The following is a 20,804-nucleotide window of genomic DNA, read 5'->3' as shown; positions in this document are numbered from 1 at the left end:
GTTCTATTAAATAGTGCATATTCTCTGATTCTCTTCCCTTTATCCTTAGTACTAAGGACATTTCGATGAAAACAGGCTGTATTTTGTTGTACTCTGAAAACTGACCATACAAATATGATTGTGGGTTCCCTGTGTGTATTTATTTCCCACTGATTCCAGATCAGATACGACAGCAGTGAAGGGACATGTAAGTACCTAGACATACTAATGGAATGGTAAAATGTGGTCAATTTACAAGTAATGTAACATCTCACACTTAGCAATGCTTTTCGAATTGCCAGCCCTGCAAACTCACGTTGGGATCTGAAATAAAGCTGGATTCTTTCCTGCTCGTACATCATTGCCAGTAATAAAGTTTCTGCAGGCCAAAGGACGCTTTCATTTACACCTTGCAGCCTCATTAGCCAGCTGGCAGCTGGAATAAAAGTCTTTTGTAGACTGAGCACATCTGATAATGAATCGGTGAGATGCGATAAATTCAGACCCCGTGGTAGTATTTTAGAGTGAAACTGCACTGTAATCGTTCAGCTATACTTGTTTTACTGCTCATCCTGCATCAAACCTCTTTTCTGTGGAGAAGATGTTCAGAAATACAGGGATGGATGACCAGTAAGAAGACATTATCCCACCCTTAGAAAAAAGTCTCGGGCTAAAAGATATCAGTCCTCTACCCTTGCTAACACCTGTGATCAGAGGCACACAGTGCTTATGGAAATCACTAGAATAGCTGTAGCTGGCCAAGCTCATCAGAGGCCAGATTCCTGTTTGCGTTATAGCCTTTTTGTGAAGTCCGAGAGGTGCAAAGGGGACATAAAGCAGCCAGATCTGGCTCACTGAGAATCCCCATAGTGGAGTGAAGGTCTCTTAGGTGGTGCAAACTACCATACCTAGCCTCTGCACTGCCAGCCCATTCAGCCCCAGAACAAGAAGTATGGGGAAGAGATGGAGCATAGCGCCATGCTCCAGCCATACTTAGCTGGCTTACGGCTTGTGGAAATCACTGTAACCAGGTTACTTGCCTCCAGATACAAGTCCACTCTGGAGAATCAAGGAGCTGTAATTGGCCGCTGACCGTCTCCCCTTCTGTACTGAGCAGAATCACAGCCCTGCCCAGCCAGGTCAGTCTCCTACACCCAGTCCAGCTCTTCTCTCTTCTGCATTTAAGTCAGGCTGCATCATCCTCCATGCTTCCTGGGTTTCAGCAGGAAGAATACAGGAGAACACTAAGAATACAGGAGAAACAGGCTCCTTGCTCTTAGTTCCAGTACTCACCCCAACTCACAGCAGCCAGAAGCAGCAATTGAATGGAAAGTCCCATTGGACAGTCCTGGGTTGCAGCTTGCTCTTTGCTCTTTTTCATCCTAAATAGCAAAAGGCACATCCCTGACCGACATCTGTGACAGCACGTCCCTAAGCACTGAGGTGCTAGAGCTTCTAAAAAAAGATGTTTGTAAGATTTTCTTTTTCCTAATCTCTCTCTAGGAAATGGCTGAACTGTTTTGTCTGAAAATTTCCCCCCAAAATGAGTCAAAGGCATATATCCAGCATGTGAAATCTCAGTCTAAACTGTTAATTTGGCATAGTTATAAGCAACTGAAAACAGGAACTTATAATTGGATGATTTGGGCAACCTTGACTAAAAGCTGTAATACCAGTGCTGCCTATAATATGCAAGCAGATTTATTGCTAAATAGAATGCTTTATGTACATTTCCCATAAAGCATAGGTTGTGTTTTTCTACTCAACAACAAGAAGGAATCCTTAATTTGGTATTAAAGTAACTCAGATTGTGGCAAATACTAAATTACTTGCTAATAAAGATGATGGTATTTAAGAGGAATAAACACTTTGAAGACATGCAAATACAAATAGTATTTATTATAATTTTGATCCCTTTAGTTATTGTGACTGATTTATTAATGCATTACTCCAGTCCTGTGCCAATGAAATTTAATTGAAATCAAAACTGGAATAATGAAGTGATGAATCAAGCTTGTTGTATGCAAATCTCCCCTGGAGAGTGTTAGTTTATTTACAAGCATGTTTAATTTTAAATCTTAGGCTGCTCCCAGTTTTTCACTTGGTTTGAGGATATCTGGAGCCTTTAGGTAATTTAAATTTAAATAATTAAGAAAATGTACAACAGAATGATACAAGAAACATGGTCACAATGTTTACCATTCTAAACAGTTCAGCACTGTATATCTAAATTTAATCAGGATGGTCTGAGAGTTCCATTTTTCTACCAGTTTGGCACTAAAAGGAAAACTGCAGTGTACTATAAAAGATACTTTAATCACTAAATCTAATTACAAAGCTGAGTAAATGACTAAAACACGGAAATATAGTAGACAATAATTAACACTCATTCAGAAAACTATCATGATGACAGTTTTATGGGGCAGATTAGGGCTGAAAACATTTGGGTTATAAGCAATAGAAGCCTGGGTGCTTGGGTAGATATTTATTATTTATTTCTAGTATGGTAGCACTTAGGAACTTGAGTGAAGAATCAGGTCCTTATTATGCTATGCCCTGAACAGACAAAGATCGTCACAATTTAGGTGTCAGAATGACAAAATAGACACATGAATGGGGCATGGTGGAAGGGTGACGTAACAAAATGAGCAGCGTTTACCTGGAAAATGGCTAAGGTAAATGGTTTTTTAATTGTTTTTAATTGTTTAATTTAATGGTTGGTTTAACAAAAAAATAGAATGATCTTTAAACCAACTTTGAAACACTTATAATTTTGACCTCAATTTTCTCTTTGTTCCTCTGTCTCATGAGAGTGGGCCTCCTGTTGAGAAGCATAATGCTGTATTATTAAGAAGGCAGTCCTCAGTGGCTCCCTTCAAGGAATGGAGATACTGACAGAGTGATTTCTAAAAACTGTTCTGAAAATTTCTTTAAAAAACCAAATAAACAATCTATCCTCCTTTCGTCCCATCTACCTACCAGTTGACTACATTTCATACCACTTATCTGTCTATGTTATAGCACAGGGGTGGACAACCTTTCAGAAGTGGTGTGCCGAGTCTTCATTTATACATTCTAATTTAAGGCTTCGCGTGCCAGTAATACATTTTAACGTTTTTTAGAAGTTGTCTCTATAAGTCTATATATTATATAACCAAACTACTGTTATATGTAAAGTAAACAAGGTTTTCAAAATGTTTCAGAAGCTTTATTTAAGATTAAATTAAAATGCAGATCTTATCAGTTTAGTGTGATCCTTGCCCTTGCTGAGTTTTCCAATGTCTGGCACGGATTTGGATACTTTAAGCTGCACACAGGCTTCTGAGTGATCAGCTGTTAACCGGCTGGCAGGAGGTCAGCGGCTGGAACCCCAGATCGGCAGCTGAGGTGAGTGGAGCTGGTGGCTGGTAGGGCTGAGCAGGGCTGGAGGCCTGGACCCTGTCTGGCAGGGGGCCTGCACTGGAACTCCAACCGGAAGCAAGGTGAGTGGGGCTGCGGCGGTGACCCCGGCTGGCAAGGGGCCAGCAGCCGGAACCCCAGAGCGAGCAGTGACTGAGCGGCTCAGCCCGCCGCCGCTCTGGGGTTCTGGCACCAGCTCCTGCCAGCTGAGGTCTCAGCTCACTGCCAGCCTGGGGTTCCTTCACCCAGGCCAGCAGCGGGCGCTGAGTGGGACTGGCGGTGGGACCCCGACTGGCAGGAGCCGGCGGCGGAAACCCCAGAGCGGCGGCGGGCTGAGCCGCTCAGCCTGCCGCCGCGTGCCATCAAAAATTGGCTCACATGCCACCTTTGGCATACATGCCGTAGGTTGCCGACCCTTGTTATAGCAAATCGCAACCATATTTATATCTCATAAGATTCTTCTAAAACCAACTAAAAGTTCTGAGTGACTGCTCAGTAAATTCCAAATCGTTCAGTGAACTTCACATAGTCTTAAAAGTCCTGCCACAAGGGAGACCTTGTATGATAAGGTACTACAACTTCTGTATTTAGCATTACGTGTGTTGAACCTTTGAGGAAACATGAACTAACCTGACTTTATTTTATGAGGATAGAATGCTTGACAAAATTGCACCCCTGAGATACAGGAGAATTTGTTTGTCAGAACTAAAAGTTGTCTTGAACTTTAATAGATCAAAGGAAACTGAAGTTTACTACAAATTTTAATAGTCTTTCATGCTGTAAGCCACCAGGGCTTCTCTGCTGCTGCAGATAAGTACGGCTGTACCGGAAAAGTACATTTCACTCTTCGGTTATTTTTTCTTCAAGAACTCTGACAAATAAGCAACCAAGCATTCCTTTCAAAATAAATAAAGTAGAACATCCAAAATGCAGGTTCCCACTTTTGTACCATTCCTGTGAAATTGGATTATAGTGAATTTTTAGATCAGTAATTTGTGCCTTGCGTCATAAAATGTGCAAATTCTATTTCTGTTTTTCGGAACAAATATTGCAATATGAGACTCTTCCCCGGTGTATTGGTCTAGTAGTTTATGTATGTTCTTCAAACCCAGCTACCTCAAGTTCAGAGACTCTATAGGCTTTACCTAAATATGATCCACTTTCTCTGTGTAATTATGTCACTTTCTCTGTGTAATTATGTCGATCTTTTATTAAAGCTGTAGGCTTGGTACCCAGTTCTATTAGCATATTGTCTCTTCCTCCCTGTCTCTGGAACGGAGACCAAAAGCTCTTTCCTAAACTATTTCACCAGCTTGATAATGTAGTGCACATTGCCTGTAAGGTTGTTTGTAAAGCCCAATAAATCTTCATATGCTGTTTCATATATTCAAAAAGTTTAGAGGTGTTCTGCCTTCTCACTGTTATATACTTGGTTAAAACATGTCAAGTTTATGATGAGGGGAAAGGCAAAGAAAGATTTTATTGCATTCTTGTTCTCAGGCATAAAACAAGCCAGTTTGTGTGCTGTTTGTCAAGTATGACTTCTGTTGTAATAGGTATTTGCATTGTTTCAACCCTTAACTTCCATATCTATTACCTTATGTTTGTAAATCTGCCTGTTACACACTGCACAACATTGCCTTTGAACTCTATCTGTTGAAATACTCATACAAACTCTCATCTCTTTTTAATATATATATATATATATATATATATATATTGGAACCTCCCTTTGTCATGGCCTGGAAGAATAGAGACTAGATTTAGTGGCGTTAAGCATGCCTCTGACTGTAGAATCCATGAAGTATACATGTTAGAGATGGGCCCAAGCTAAAACTCTGAGTCCAACTCCCTTAAACTTTGGAAAAGTTTGAGTCTGGAGGATCCAGTATTTGTGGTTTACACTGATCTCCAGTGTTTGTGGCTTCATATTTTTCATGTTTGAAACCATCAAGCACTGAGGTTTCCTGCAACAAAATTTCTCTACTCAAACTTTGTATAATGTCCAATAGCACATTAAGGGCACCAAATATAGCCTTGTGATAATATTCAAAAGTTAATAATGAGAGAAACACAACTAAAACAAAACCTTTCCCAGTTTCTTCTCTCTCCCCATCATCCTGCTGGGGATCATTTATGTACATGATATATTTTGCTGTTGCTTGTAACTTGCACTGAGAACCCACTTAGTCTTTTGAGGTAACTGACCTGCTAAAATAATTCATCCCTATCTGCTTTAATTTAGGTGGCTCTCAGTGGCGGATAGTCACGAGGGGCTAAGATACTGTACTGGTTTAGTATTTAATACAATAACAGTTACCCCAAAGGTCCAATGGGTCCCTTGGAATAGCAAATGCATTTAGGGTTTGTTTAAAAATTATATAATTTTTCAATTGAATTATTATAATGTTTTTCTTCTGTTGCCCTGCATTAGGAAGAGTGATAAATTGTTCTCCTTCACAACTTAAATTGCAGCAGGGGAGGCTTAGGTTAGATGTTAACTATTTAAGTTAACTACTTTGCAGCTAGGAAGTTTTTCCTAAACACTAGAACAAATTACTTAGGGAAGTTGTGGAATCTCTGTCATTGGAAGTTTTTAAGAACAGGTTAGACAAATACCTGTCAAGGATGGTCTAGATAATACTTAGGGCTGGTCTACACTGTTTTGTTTCTCTTATCTGGAAACAAGGGGAGCCTCACCATTTGACCATCCAGTTCCCTATGGATGACCAGCAAGTGCTATTTGCATCACTGGTGGGCCACAGAGCACAGTTCAGGAGTCTTGGTTTATGGGTCTACCACAGACTTCCTTGTGTGACCCTGTGCAAGTTGCAGTGCGGGAAGTCTAGGTTGGATATTACGAAACACTATTTCACTAGGAGGGTGGTGAAGCACTGGAATGGGTTACCTATGGAGGTGGTAGAATCTCCATCCTTAGAGGTTTTTAAGACCCAGCTTGACAAAGCCCTGGCTGGGATGTTTTAGATCGGTATTGGTCCTGCTTTGAGCAGGGGGTTGGACTAGATGACCTCCTGAGGTCTCTTCCAACCCTAAACTTCTATGATACTGCTTTCCTACAATACAGGGTTGTTAGGACTGAATTAATATTTGTAAAGTAGCTTTAGTCCTTGAAAGGAAATTGCTACAGCAAGGCATAGTGTAATTATATTGTTAAATGTACAGCCTTCCCCCAAACTGTAGATGATCCATTGAGTTAAATTACTGTATTGTGGACACATCACAATTGCCTTGTCTGATACAATATATTCCACCTCAACCTGACAGTGTGGATAGCTTCCTCATAATGGGCATCTGACTGTGGGCAACTGAGACCCTAATGTATGAAAGGACATAAGCCTGTGCTTAAGTCCAATGACTTCAAATCTTTAATCATGTGTATTGTCCAATGATTTCAGTTTAAACACATGCTTAAGTGCTTTCCTGAATAGGGATGCTTTCCTGAATTGGGGTCTAAAATCTTATGGTCCATTCCTAAAACTTCTTCCTCATGAAACTACTAGTGTGAGCAAGGAAAATGTCAAGAAGGAGATTGTAGGGTCGGGCTCTTACTCAGTCTCAAAATGACACATACTTTCTAAAAAGTGCTAATGATATGCAGCTAGCTTTAGGGTTTGTATTTCTCTGATCTGCTTTTTAACTGTCTTCCTCTCTTCAAAGTAATGCACATGGGTAAGAATGTCTTTACTGTGGAGACTGTTGCTTCACTGCTGTTTTCTTCAACTTAGTAGTGCCTTTAAATACTACACAGTTTAAAACTTAAATCAGGATTAAATTATTAGTTTTTAAATTTTTCCTCCGCCAAAAAATAATGTAATGGCATGGTACCATATTAAACTTTATCTCCCCTGGAAGATAAATGCTAGAGACATTAAAGTGACTATTTTATCAGTTTTAGCTAATAACAAGATCTTGGCATCTGTCACCCATTAGTCTTTTCAAGAAGAAAACACAATAGCTCCCAGCTGCTTGTATGCGAAGAGACAGGTGGGGGAGCGTAGGATGGGGTGGGGATGCAGGAGTATGTGTGTGTGTTCTGAGCAGTAACAGAGTTAAGTTCACATTACAAGAGTTGGATGGGTTATAGTGCGTGACTTTTGAAGACCACATGTATTAGGAAGGGGATACTAGAATAGAATACTAGGAGAAAAACACTTTAAAGAACCAAGGTCAGATGTGCAAAAGTATGTGTAGAAGAAACATTGACACTGGTGTTTTGTTTAAATTGGTCACACATTGACACAGATAAAATTCTTCTAAAACACCCAAATTGTATAAAAATAGTGTTGTAATATTTTATATAGCTAACTATGTTAGAAAGAAGGTAGACTTGGTTACTACATAGCTTACTCACTTCTGCAGAAAAAATATTTGACTGCCCTTGTCCTGGCACACACTGCTAACATCTGAGTCCTGTTAGTTGGTAGAGTCATATTTTATTTTTATGACGGATCATAATCTGCATTCTTTAAAAATGTATTTGCCATTTCCTTTCGTTAGAATATAATGGAGAAGCTGCACCGCCTTAACAGGCAATTTGAAGAATGCAGTGGGCCACATTTCCCCCTCAATTACATCAGTGCAGCGCAGCTCTAATTGTTTCAGTGGGGTTGTGCCAGTGTAACTGGAAGAATAATTTGGTGCTATATGGCTGTGTGGAAGTAAAACAGTAGTTAATCATGAGAAGGAAGGGTTAAGAGGTATGCTTCTTTCTTGTCTACATATATTTAATTTTATAGTTGAGTGGTAGTTGAAATGTGTGTGAACAAAGTGTTTGCATAAAACCAAATGCAAAGTTGTATGTACAGGAATAAAGAATGCAGAACATACCTACAGAATGAGGGAATGTTTCCTGGAAAGCAGTTTCTCTGAAAAGGATTTTAGGGGTCATAGTGGGCAAGCAACTGAACATGAGCTCCCAGTATGATGCTGTGGCAAGAAGGTTGGTAATCGTGAGCAGGAGTAGAGAGGTGATTTTTACCTCTGCGTATGATATTGGTAAGACTGATACTGGGATATAGTGTCAACTTCTGTTGTCCACACTTCAAAAAGGATGTTGAAAAATTGGACAGGGTACAGGAAAGAGCCACAAAAAGGATTTGCAGGCTGGAGAAAATGCCTGACAGTGAGAGACTTAAAAAACATAGTCTGTTTGGCTTATCAAAAAGAAGATTAAGGTGACTTGATTACAGTGCATGGGGCAAAAATACTGATATTAATGGGCTCTTTATATAGTGGAGAAAGACATAAGAACCAGTGGCTGGAAGCTTAAGCCTGATAAATTCAAATTAGAAATAAGGCACAAAGTTGTAACAGTGAGGGTAATTAACCAGTGGAACAAACTAATAAGGGAAGTGATGGATTCGCCATCTTTTGATGCTCTCAAATCAAGATGAGATTCTTTTCTGGAGGATTTGCTTTACTCAAACCCGAGTTATTGGGCTCAACACAGGGGTAACTAGGTACAATTTAATCACCTGTGATATACAGTTAGGTCAGACTGATGATCTAATAGTACCTTCTGGCCTTACATTTATTTTTAAAGGTGACTTGCAAATATAATTAAAAATTGGGTGTATAAACCCCCCCCCTTTTTTTTGTTTGTTTCTTTATGATAGCCTGACAACTTTACAAAAAAAAAGTGTGAATGGACTGAGGTCAAAACATTTGGCATAAAGGGTATATTTTGACATCATCCATATAAAGGTGGAGGTTAATCATGATGGCATTTGAGGAGGGAGAAGAGGACGAGGACAGAAACCTGAGGGATGCTGACAGGTATTTAGCAGGGCTGGGGCGAGAGGAGGAATTAATTACATGCATCAAGTTTTGAAAGCAACAGCTCAGAAATCTATGTAGAAAAGCTAAGATCTGAACAAGGGCACCAGATATTTTCCTAGTTTTCCAGACTTTGTGCATCAAACTTTCATTAGTTTTGCATTGAGCTATTTCCTTTCTCTCTTCTGAGTAGATCTGTTTAAAATTTTCTAATTTTGAATTTTTATATGAAAAATCCAATTTTTCAGCCAGCTTTAATTTTGTGTTGATTTCTGAGGCCAGGTTGAAAATTGCAGCTTAAAATAAAAAGGCCCTTCATAGATTAATGGTTACTTTTTACTAATGCAAAGTCATACAAGAGTAGACACGTTGTGTTATTCAAGAAACATTTCACATTATTACATCTTGCAAAATTCTTCATCAAATAAATTGTTTCATTTGGCAAGTTAATTGAACATACTAAATGTGGTTCACTTTTTCAGGTGTCACCCAGAACTTCTGTGAATAGTAGTATTTTTTGGTGTTCTATGGCTCAGGAGTTCAGTCTTCATTCTTAAAGCATGTTTGTTGGTATAAGGAATTCCTATTACTGTGCCAAACAGTTAATTGACTACAAGTTGCCAAGAATAAATAAGCTTGTCAATCTCCACTGTGTATATACATGTGATGTGAGAAGAGGTGTTAAATAGGCATCTGTATGTGCGATAGCCTTGTACCTGTTGTCACATCACATTAAATTACAGTTTAAACAAGGATGATATCTTCCCCACTTGTGTGTATAAGTCTATGGCACTGAATGAGTGGCATAATGATTACTCTCTCCTATCTTGGTGTGTCACTTGCTGGTTGATGTACAGCAGTCTGTAATGAGATGATTGAAAGAAAGGCTTATAAACCGACTTGTAGGTTTTATTGCCTAGGATGAGTGTATTTTAGATACACTTACTGTTTGGGAGGAAGAGTGAAAGGAATATCTTATTTTTATTTCTTTTACTTTGTGGCATCATTAAATTCGTCTCCTTTTTGAATGCTGTTGCAAAATTGGATCTGTCTAATTTGAGCTGCGACATGGAACTGAGAAGACAGAAAGAAAAGGGACAAGTGCTCTGTCTTCCTGAAAAATACAGTTTTCCCCCATCTGGCAGCTGCTGAAATGATGCTGAAGTGGAGAGCTTTCATAATAATCCTTAATATGAGGAGGAGATGCCCAAAAACACATTTAGAAACATGACAGAGCTTTGGAAGCAGGCTCACCATCATACATTACTGGAATAAGCTGCTGGAGCCTGGAAGGAAACCTTAGGTTTCCTGTGAAAAATTTGCCACATTGCAAATATCTCACTTTGTATTAAATTCCTAACCAGCCTAAGAAACTGAAAGAGCTATTCTTGTGAATCATGTTTTCTTTACAATTTTATATTTCAGCTTAGCAATTCATTTTTTTAATTGATGGGATATTACTAGAGTTCATAAGCCTTCAGTACAACTGATGCCCACAGAGATTCTGCTTTGAGGGCTTGTTTTCTTCCAAGCTCACTACCACAGTTGGCCACTTCAAATGCAGAAAATACACACAAAAGTTATAAACAAAAATGGAAAATTAGTGATTAATTGGTAGGCCTACAAAATGTATTTTAATGTAGCTACAACAACGCTCTAAGTACACGGTGTTGTGGGGGAATCACAATTAGTTCCTACCCTTGGAGTAACACTGTTCTCTTTTCAGGGACAAATTCTGAATGTTCTAAAAGTAAAACTGATTTTCATAGTTGAGTTCTCAAATATTCAGAATACCACTTTCCTGCTGTCTCCTGCAGTATTCGAAGAGTCACTGTTTAGTATTATTTGTACCACCTCAAAGGTCCGTATAGTACGAACTGAAATTTTATTTTTAAAATCTTGAATGTTAGTGTTTCAAATATTTTGGGTGTGGAAGGTCTGTGTATTTTATAGGTGGAGCACGTAGCAACACACACAGTTAAGGGTTGTCAAGCATTCTCTTTCTAAAGAGACTATGTTGCTTAACTATTACCTTTCTGGCTGAAGTGTCTATGTTTACTCCTTGCCCCCGGTGATTTTTTTTTTGAAGTAAATTTCATGAAAAACTGTAGTCATGTCTTGAATATGAAAAGAATGAGAAGGGGGAGGTGGTGTGAAGGAAATCCTTTTGTCATTAGAAACAGTTATTGGCAGTTGTTTTGAACAGCTCTAGCACTTCAGTGGTTTGGGAATCAGGTTCCTACACCATTTCCTTCCGTGATGCCAATATAGGAGGCATGGGTGCAGAAAGAATGCCAGAAATGGCACTTTCTTATGCCCTGCAAGATCCTGGCTGCCCTTTTGGCTTCTTTGGGATATTGGTAGCTGTCGTATGTTAGAGCTGCCCAACGGCTGCTCTGATTTACAGCTGGAAACTTGGCTCTGGATCATGGGCATGCAAAGATAAGCTATATGCTACTGTAACCCCCAAGGAGATTACCTAGATTCCTGGGGCTCTGTCTGCTGGCAGCTCAGGGAGAGGCACACTGTCCCTGGTAGGGAGGGGGAGCCAAGGCAGACTCAAAGTCTGCCCAGCAACCAATAGGGAGTGATATGCCCTTCCCAGGGAGCTTAGGAAAGGGGAGAAGCCATTTTTTTTGAGACCGTCTGGAGCCAGCCAGGGCAAAGGCTGTATGGGGAGCTGGTGAGTCCCAGGCCTGCATACAGGGTTCCCCCTGAGAACTGGCCTCTAGGGACCTGAAAGCAAGATCCCTCAGCTGGGCTTTTCCCCCTCCACTGATGACTCCAAGTTTGTAGAGTTTTGCTGGGAAACTTCCCCAGCCAGGCTGAGTTAGCCCTCCAGCTCCCTAGGTGAGACCCGTCACCACATGGTCAGCTCTACTCTGGCTGCTAGTCCAGGGCTGCTGCCTGCTGTGAGTGTGTCTGGACGCTGGGGTAGGAGAATACAGTTTGGATCTTAGTATAGTTGTGTAATCTGCACCTTGAGTCCTGCACCCCTTTGTGGTGAGGGGAAATCCTGGAAACAGAAGCCTGCCAGAAGAGGATCCCTGCCAGCTGAGATGAGCCCCTCTGCAGTGACCAAGGAGTCCAGAGTCCTCTCTGATCCTGAGGATCATTCATGGAGTTTGTGAGTGCACCACTGCGGAGAAGATATTGTAGTCATAGGTCATCAAGGGCCCCAACAAAGTACGCATACCAACGGGACACTGATCTTACGTTTGCTACATCCAGTCACATGACTGGGGAAAACCACAGGTATTATCAGTGTTGGCACCGGTGACCCTAAGAATAGTGTTTTATCCTGTTCTGTTATATTTGTCTGCTGTTTAATATAATTACTGTGTTGAATATATTGTATGTATTTGTGTTATTTCTTTGGAGTCTCCAACCAGCTGGCAAGTATGTGGGGATTATCCTGTGGTTAGAATTTTCCTCCCAAAGTGCCCTGGTGACCCTGCCAGGAAGGAGTGAGGGGGGTGGAGGCACCGCCAAATAAATTCATAGGGAAAAATAAAGAAGATACACCCTGCTGAGTGGGTGGCGGGATTCAGAAGAACCCAGACCTGTCCATCAAAACCTGTAAGCAGATTGGCATTAAAGAAGGTAATCAGGTGGATAGGGGACGCTACACTACCTTTTATATATAATACACTAACACTCAAGGTTGCACCACAAGTATCTCAGCCAGACCCAAGAATCTAGCCCAAAGTCCTTAATTGCATGATTCTATAGTATTATTTTGCCAAAGGACGCCTGCATCATTCAGTGTGCAGTTTGAACAACAAATGAGGCAGAAATTTAGTGAAAGACAGAGTTCTTACCTTATAATATGCAGTTAAAGCTAGTTCTCATCCTTTGAGCCACATGATGTTGCCGATTTATAATCTGTGATTTTTACCATCATTCCTAGTTCTGAGCATGTTTACATTTACCACATTTAAAACTGCTTTAAAAGCCTTTAAGAGGCATTTTTAAAAATAATAATTTTTGATAGTTTAGGGCCATTGCACAGCTGGAAAATTTTCACGTGTTTTTATTTTTTCTTTAAATAACTTTTTTTTGAGTTTAGAGTAAAACTTCTTTAAAACATTTTAGACCTAATCTGCAGAACTGATGTAGACTGAAACAAGAAGACAAAATATTTCAGATTTCAAGTTATACGAACATGTTTAATACTTGAAGTTTGGCAACTGCTGCAAACACTTGAGGGCATTTTTTTATTACTATTTAGTAATTGAACTTTTAGAGCCCATGTAGGATTTAGTGAGAGAGGAGATATAGAACCGGAAGGGACCTCGAGAGGTCATCTAGTGCAGTCCCCTGCACTCCAACCTGCTCTTAAAAATCCCCTATGATGGAGATTCCACAACCTCCCTAGGCAATTTATTCCAATGCTTAACCACTCTGACAGTTAGGAAGTTTTCCCTAATGTCCAACCTAAACCGTCCTTGCTGCAATTTAAGCCCATTGATTCTTGTCCTATCCTCTGCGGTTAAGAACAATTTTTCTCCCTCCTCCTTGTAACAACCTTTTATGTACTGTTATCATGTCCCCTCTCAGTCTTCTCTTCTCCAGACTAAACAAACCCAGTTTTTTCAATCTTCTCTCAAAGGTGATGTTTTCTAGACCTTTAATAATTTTTGTTGTTCTTCTCTGGACTGTCTCCAATTTGTCCACATCCTTCCTGAAAAGTGGCACCCAGAATTGGACAAAATACTCCAGTTGAGGCCTAATCAGCGTAGAGTAGAGTGGAAGAATTACTTCTCATGTCTTATTTACAGCACTCCTGCTAATACATCCCAGAATGATGTTTGCTTTTTTTGCAACAGCGTTACACTGTTGACTCATATTTAGCTTGTGATCCACTATGACCCCTAGATCCCTTTCCGCAGTACTCCTTCCTAGGCAGTCATTTCTCATTTTGCACATGTGCAACTGATTGTTTCTTCCTAAGTGGAGTACTTTGCATTTGTCCTTATTGAATTTCATCCTATTTACTTCAGACCATTTCTCCAGTTTGTCCAGATTATTTTGAATTTTAATCCTATCCCCCAAAGCACTTGCAACCCCTCCCAGCTTGGTATCGTCTGCAAACTTTATAAGTGTACTCTCTATGCCATTATCTAAATCATTGATGAAGATATTGAACAGAACCGGACCCAGAACCGATCTCCGTGGGACCCCACTCGTTATGCCCTTCCAGCATGACTGTTAACCACTGATAACTACTCCCTGGGAACGATTTTCCAACCAGTTATGCACCCATCTTATAGTAGCTCCATCTAGGTTGTATTTCCCTAGTTTGTTTATGAGAAGATCATGCGAGACAGTATCAAAAGCCTTACTGAAGTCAAGATATACCACATCTGCCGCTTCCCCCCATCCACAAGGCTTGTTACCCTGTCAAAGAAAGCTATCAGGTTGGTTTGACACAATTTGTTCTTGACAAATCCATTCTGACTGTTATTTATCACCTTATTATCTTCTAGGTGTTTGCAAATTGATTGCTTAATTATTTGCTCCATTATCTTTCTGGGTACAGAAGTTAAGCTGACTGGTCTGTAATTCCCCAGGTTGTCCTTATTTCCCTTTTTATAGATGGGCGCTATATTTGCCCTTTTCCAGTCTTCTGGAATCTCTCTCATCTTCCATGATTTTTCAAAGATAATTGCTAATGGCTCAGATATCTCCTCAGTCAGCTACTTGAGTATTCTAGGATGTATTTAATCAGGCCCTGTCTTTTGACTTGTTCTTTCCCTATTTTAGATTCTGATACTACCTCATTTTCACTGGCATTCACTATGTTAGACGTCCAATCGCCACCAACCCTCTTGGTGAAAACCGAAACAAAGAAGTCATTAAGCACCTCTGCCATTTCCACATTTTCTGTTATTGTCTTTCCCCCCCATTGAATAATGGGCCTACTCTGTCCTTGGTCTTCCTCTTGCTTCTAACGTATTTTTAGAATGTTTTCTTGTTTCCTTTTATGTCCCTAGCTAGTTTGATCTCATTTTGTGCCTTGGCTTTTCTAATTTTGTCCCTACATTCTTGTGTTATTTGTTTATATTCATCCTTTGTAATTTGACCGAGTTTCCACTTTTTGTAGGACTCTTTTGAGTTGTAGATCATTGAAGATCTCCTGGTTAAGCCAGGGTGGTCTCTTGCCATACTTCCTATCTTTCCTACGCAGTGGGATAGTTTGCTCTTGTGCCCTTAATAATGTCTCTTTGAAAAACTGCCAACTGTCTTCAATTGTTTTCCCCTTAAACTTGCTTCCCATTGGATTTTACCTACCAACTCCCTGAGTTTGCTAAAGTCTGCCTTCTTGAAATCCATTGTCTTTATTGTGCTGTTCTCCCTCCTACCATTCCTTAGAATCATGAACTCTACCATTTCATGATCACTTTTACACAAGTTGCCTTCCACTTTCAAATTATCATCCAGTTCTTTCCTATTTGTCAAAATCAGATCTAGAACAGCTTCCCCCCTAGTATCTTTCTCCACCTTCTGAAATAAAAAATTGTCTCCAATACATTCCAAGAACTTGTCGGATAATCTGTGTCCTTCTGTGTTATTTTCCCAACAGGTGTCTGGGTAGTTGAAGTCCCCCATCACCACCAAGTTCTGTGCTTTAGATGATTTTGTTAGTTGTTTAAAAAAAGCCTCATCCATTCTTCTTCCTGGTTTGGTGGTCTGTAGTAGACCCCTACCATTGCATCACCCTTGTTTTTTACCCTTTTTATCCTTACCCAGAGACTTTCAACAAGTCTGTCTCTTATTTCTATCTCAACCTCAGTCCACGTATATTCATTTTTAATATATAAGGCAACACACCTCCCTTTTTTCCCCTGTCTGTCCTTCCTGAGCATGCTTTATCCTTCTAAACCAATATTCCAGTCATGCATATTATCCCACCAAGTCTCTGTGATGCCAACTATGTCATAGTTGTGTTTATTTACTATTATTTCGAGTTCTTCCTGTTTATTCCCCATCTAGTATACAGTATACAGACATCTAAGATACTGATTTGATTTCCCCCTCCCCCAGTTCTGTCTTCTCTCCTTTATTTCTGCTGTAACAGCCCATACTCCACCCAAATTCCGACCCCTTCCCAGGTCTCCATGTTTTTGACTTACCTATGGGCTTTGGTCACCTGCCCCCGTATTTAGCATGTGAAGCTGGAGAAATATTTTATGCCTTTATTTTTATATATATATATAATAAAGATTTTAAAGTTTTGAATTAACTCCATGACTGGTTAATTACTTACATTTATTTGCAAATTTTGGCTGTAAAAATAGTAAAGTCTTAGCACCATGTGGTCACTCAAGAACTTGTAATATCATTGAGCTTCAGTCATTGTCATCTTTTTGAAATGAAATAAAAGATGCCTGGAAGATCAACAGCAAACTACTGCAGGTCAGGATGTAGTGTCTGGAGTGTCTACTGTATTATTCCTCAAGTCCTGTAATCTGTGAGCTATCTATGTCTCTCTCTTCCCCTCCCCCCCATTTCATAATCACTAAGCCTTGTTAATGAATTAAACAACTCCATCTCCTAGGAGTTATGTTCCTAGTTGTATGTAAAAGAAACTTGAGATATCACAGATTTGCATTGCTGAATTGGGGGGGGGGGGGTGTTTGTGTATTTTCTGTAGTAGTCACCAGTCATAACCTATCCAATGTGGTTGAGGTGACGGTAGGGATGAAAAAACTTTAAAATCTTTTCAACAGTGTTTTCTGAGAATGTTTGTTTCAAGAAGTTTCACTACAGGACACACTAGACAAAGAGACTGGATTCAACATTGGACTTTGTGGGCCATATTTTCTGCTGGTCTAAATGAGTGAAACTCCATGATATCAATGGAGCTGCACCAGCAGTGGATTTGACCCACTGAGTATATAAAACTAATGCTTTAAACTTGTGTATCTTTTGCTTTGTAATTGATTTTTCTGAATGTAGGTAACTTTTGCAAACCATGCTGCAGTTCAATGGTTTAAATCAGTGTTTCTCAATGACCAGTTCGTGGACTGGCGCCGGTCCCTGAGATCTCCCTGACACAGTTTAGGAAGGTAGCAAGTTGCTCACTGGTATCAAAAAGGTTAAGAAACACTGGTTTAAATAATATATTACACACGTAATACAAACATAAAAAACTTACTAAAAAGAATTTGACATTGTACAGTAACAAATGCTTGTAGGCTGAATGATATGTCACCAGTCTGGTTTCCAGAGAAGTTAAAGTAGAATCACCAGAGTTACGAACTGACCAGTCAATCACACACATCATTTGGAACCTGAAGAACACAATCAGGCAGCAGCAGAGACCAGACCAAAAAAAAAGCAAATACAGTACAGTACTGTGTTAAACGTAAACAACTAAAAAAGAGAGAGCATTTTTCTTCTTGATAGTAAAGTTTCAAAGCTGTATTAAGTCAATGTTAAGTTATAAACTTTTGAAAGAACAACCACAATGTTTAGTTCAGAGTTACGAACATTTCAGAATTACGAACATTCCCGAGTTCTACTGTAACTCACTTTGTTCCTCTATGGAAGCGCTTCAGTTTCCAGGCAGATATAGAAATGTGGTTTTAAAAGGCTGTTGTTGCTGTTTTTGTTCAATAATATTGAAGAACTTCATGTAGTTTCAAGAATTTAGGAGTGTGTTTTCAAGCATCTAAATCCATTCAGGTGCAGTTGCTATAGTCGTTGTTTAGTCATAACTCTTGGCAGAGATTTGGTGGCCTCTGTGAAATTCATTGGTGATCTTAATCCAGTTCCTCTCAGATCAATATACTCATCAGGAGGGCTACCATCACAATAGGTATCATGTTGTCGGTGTAGACAGAAGTGTTAATGGTTTGAATGGATACAGCGGCTGAATTATGTACTTGCGTATCCATGTGATTCTTGTAGGTCAGGATAATGTGTACTGATGGAGTAGCTTGGGGAGCTTGTATATCATTGCTCTTGGATTTTCAGTTTTCAGTGCTGCCAATAAGCACATAATTCAGATTTAGAAAAGTAAAATCAGAACCTTCCAGACGGGCTTTTTTTTTTTATAAGAATCTGTCAACTGAAAGAAACTTGTTTATTTGTGGGGGGAAATAATATATAAAAATAATGAAATTTCCTGTTTTTACTTTCAGTAACCCGTAGAAGGAAAGGCTAGGCACGATTTGTAGGGCCAAGCTAGGTTTGCTGAGAAGTGCATTTAGCCTTAAGAGACCCCTTACCGTCCCTAAAACAGGAAGGGAGTTGGTATTTAAAGGTCAGGAGCTATTAGTTTAGTTGTGCAGAAAGTTGTGTTATTAACAGATTATAAGATCTTGCATTATTATTGGAAATCCTGAACTCTTGTGTAACAACACTAGCCCCCACTATTGCTATAACTTTAGCAATACTGGGATAGTGCTGGATTACTAGCTCATATTTTATAGAGTCAAATACTGAGCTGAAAACATTATGCTTGTTTTACTATATATGTAATGTGATAAAATGTTGACACTGCTTCATAAATCAGTATCACGTGTATATATTTTTCAAGTTTGTGAAAATTTTACCACTAATTGTTACCCTTTGCCAAGCATCATCTTTTTTTGCTCCTGAAAATGTTGATGTCCATTTTCTTCTTTAATAATGAATAAAATGTTGATTTCAAAACATTAATCCTATATTATTTTTTCTTCCATTTTTCAGCGGAACCCCTGCCTTTAATGGATTTGTGCCGAAGATCAATTCGCTTTGCTCTTGGCAGAGATCGCCTGCATGACATAGAATCTCTACCTTTGCCCCAGTCTCTGAAAAATTATTTACAGTATCAATAAGAAGTCTTAGAACTCTTTTTCTGGCCTCACGTTGGACTAAATCAATGCAAATGGCAGAAATTATTGTTTACATCAAAATAGAAATCTTTGTGGTGGACACTTGAGTGTTATTTAAGTTTTAATATATGTATTTTTTTCTGAATCAACTGAAGCAGAACAAACTGGGGAATACTAAAGTATGCAAAAAACATCAAATTGATCTAGATTCACAAATTATCTGTTGCCTATAGGACAGTATCCAAGATTGAATTCTCCCAGTCAGATCCTTAGCTGGCACTTATTGGCTTAGCTCCATTGACTTCCGGTAGACACCAGCTGAAAATCTGGCCCCCAAGAGTTATCCTTATGCAGAATAGCATCCTTTGAATAATGTGGTTACTAGTGATAGAAATAATAGTGTTAAGTTAACAATAATGTCCAAATCTTAAGATTTGATGTTCAGAGGTGCTGAGTAATCACAGTTTATCTGGAGTCTTGAATACTTAGCCCTTAATGTGTTAGAGGACCTATCATGTCTAAAATATATGAAGTAAGTCATTATATAGAACACCATTGCTGGATGTAAAGGTACATGAGAAAAATTGTTCCTGAAGAGTGGAAGATCAACTAAATTGGATATAGTAATAAAGTCAATGCAGTCCAATGTTTTCAAGACCAAATCTCATTCCTCCAAAGTTTTGCATAGTTTATAACAACAAAGCTGTTCACTATCTTGAGATTTTAGGATATTCACATTTTAAGAAGCCTGTCACTTTTTTATTTGAACAAATTTATTATTTTTATGTTATACCAACTCTAAATACTTCTGCTCTCTTTTTAATGTATGTGTGATATATTGTTTATTTATCTGTTTAACGTCTGTGGAGTCCTCATTTAACTGTTTCCATCTTGGAAGGACTGATTTACTCCCCCCCACCCCCAGATGTATACATTTTTCAGGCTCAACCTGTTTGTAAAGATGCTGCTTTCTACTTGCATTTCTTATGTTTCAAGTTATCTGCCTGATCAGTTATCTAGTTTTTAAACTGGAAGTTGTTGTAATGGCAGGATGTTGACTGTTGAGACTTAACTGCCTTCAGCATATTTTAATGTGAATTTACTGATGAATGAGGAGAAAATTTCTAATAAAGTCTACTGTCCAAAATGAAACCAGTCTCTCCTTTCATTAACTATTAGATATACTTAACAGAAGCAATACATTCTGAGTTGAAGTTCAGTTTCTGTAGCACTTACACTGCTGCTTCTGTGTGGTGTTTCTATGGCAGTGGGGTGGGTGGGGTAGAAAGGGAGAGGGACTCGTCTGTCTTAGCAGTGCCAATGCCCTGCTGCTGACATGTCCTACCTAGTCGCTGTGAGTTTGTCAGCACCGAGATCAGTTGTATACTATATTGCAATATGTCTTGCAGAGGGGGAGGCTGCGAATTACAAAACTTGTTATATCTCTTCCCTCATTTTTTCCTACTCCACTCACTTTTTGCTTTGCTCAAGCCTTTTGCCTAACTATTCCTTTGTTCTTTCCTCTCCTGCTCGTATCTTAATGTCTTCTTCCATTGCTGCTCATTGTTCTTGAAAAAGTCTTCCAGTTGTGTGCCCCAGTCAGCCTCGCTCTTCAAAGCAGAAACTTTCCATGAAATCTTGCAATCATAGTTCCCAAAAATATCATACAAATTTGAAAGAATATAACAAAAACGTATCCCATCCGATGTATGATCTATGGAAAATCATGCTTCTCAAAAAGCAGTGACTGCTCCTCCCTTGTTAACTACAGAATAGCCTTCCTTTCCTATAGCTCATCCCACCATG

The 20,804-nt window shown here is 39.3% G+C and overlaps 1 protein-coding gene across 1 annotated transcript in view; it reads left to right on the top strand.

The window, feature by feature from the left end:
• The window catches only part of SPSB4 (splA/ryanodine receptor domain and SOCS box containing 4), a 110,952-nt gene extending 91,951 nt beyond the window's left edge, over positions 1–19,001 (top strand). Inside the window, exon 2 of the mRNA XM_065411307.1 lies at positions 18,874–19,001. Within this exon, the coding sequence (XP_065267379.1) occupies positions 18,874–19,001 (128 nt within the window). The remainder of the gene's footprint in view (positions 1–18,873) is intronic.
• Positions 19,002–20,804: the final 1,803 nt, after the last annotated feature.

The sequence above is a fragment of the Emys orbicularis genome, chromosome 9 (genome assembly GCF_028017835.1).
Source record: "Emys orbicularis isolate rEmyOrb1 chromosome 9, rEmyOrb1.hap1, whole genome shotgun sequence".
Classification (NCBI taxonomy): Eukaryota; Metazoa; Chordata; order Testudines; family Emydidae; genus Emys; species Emys orbicularis.
The sequence above is the reverse complement of the archived record's forward strand: the minus strand, read 5'-3'. Positions and strand labels throughout refer to the sequence as shown.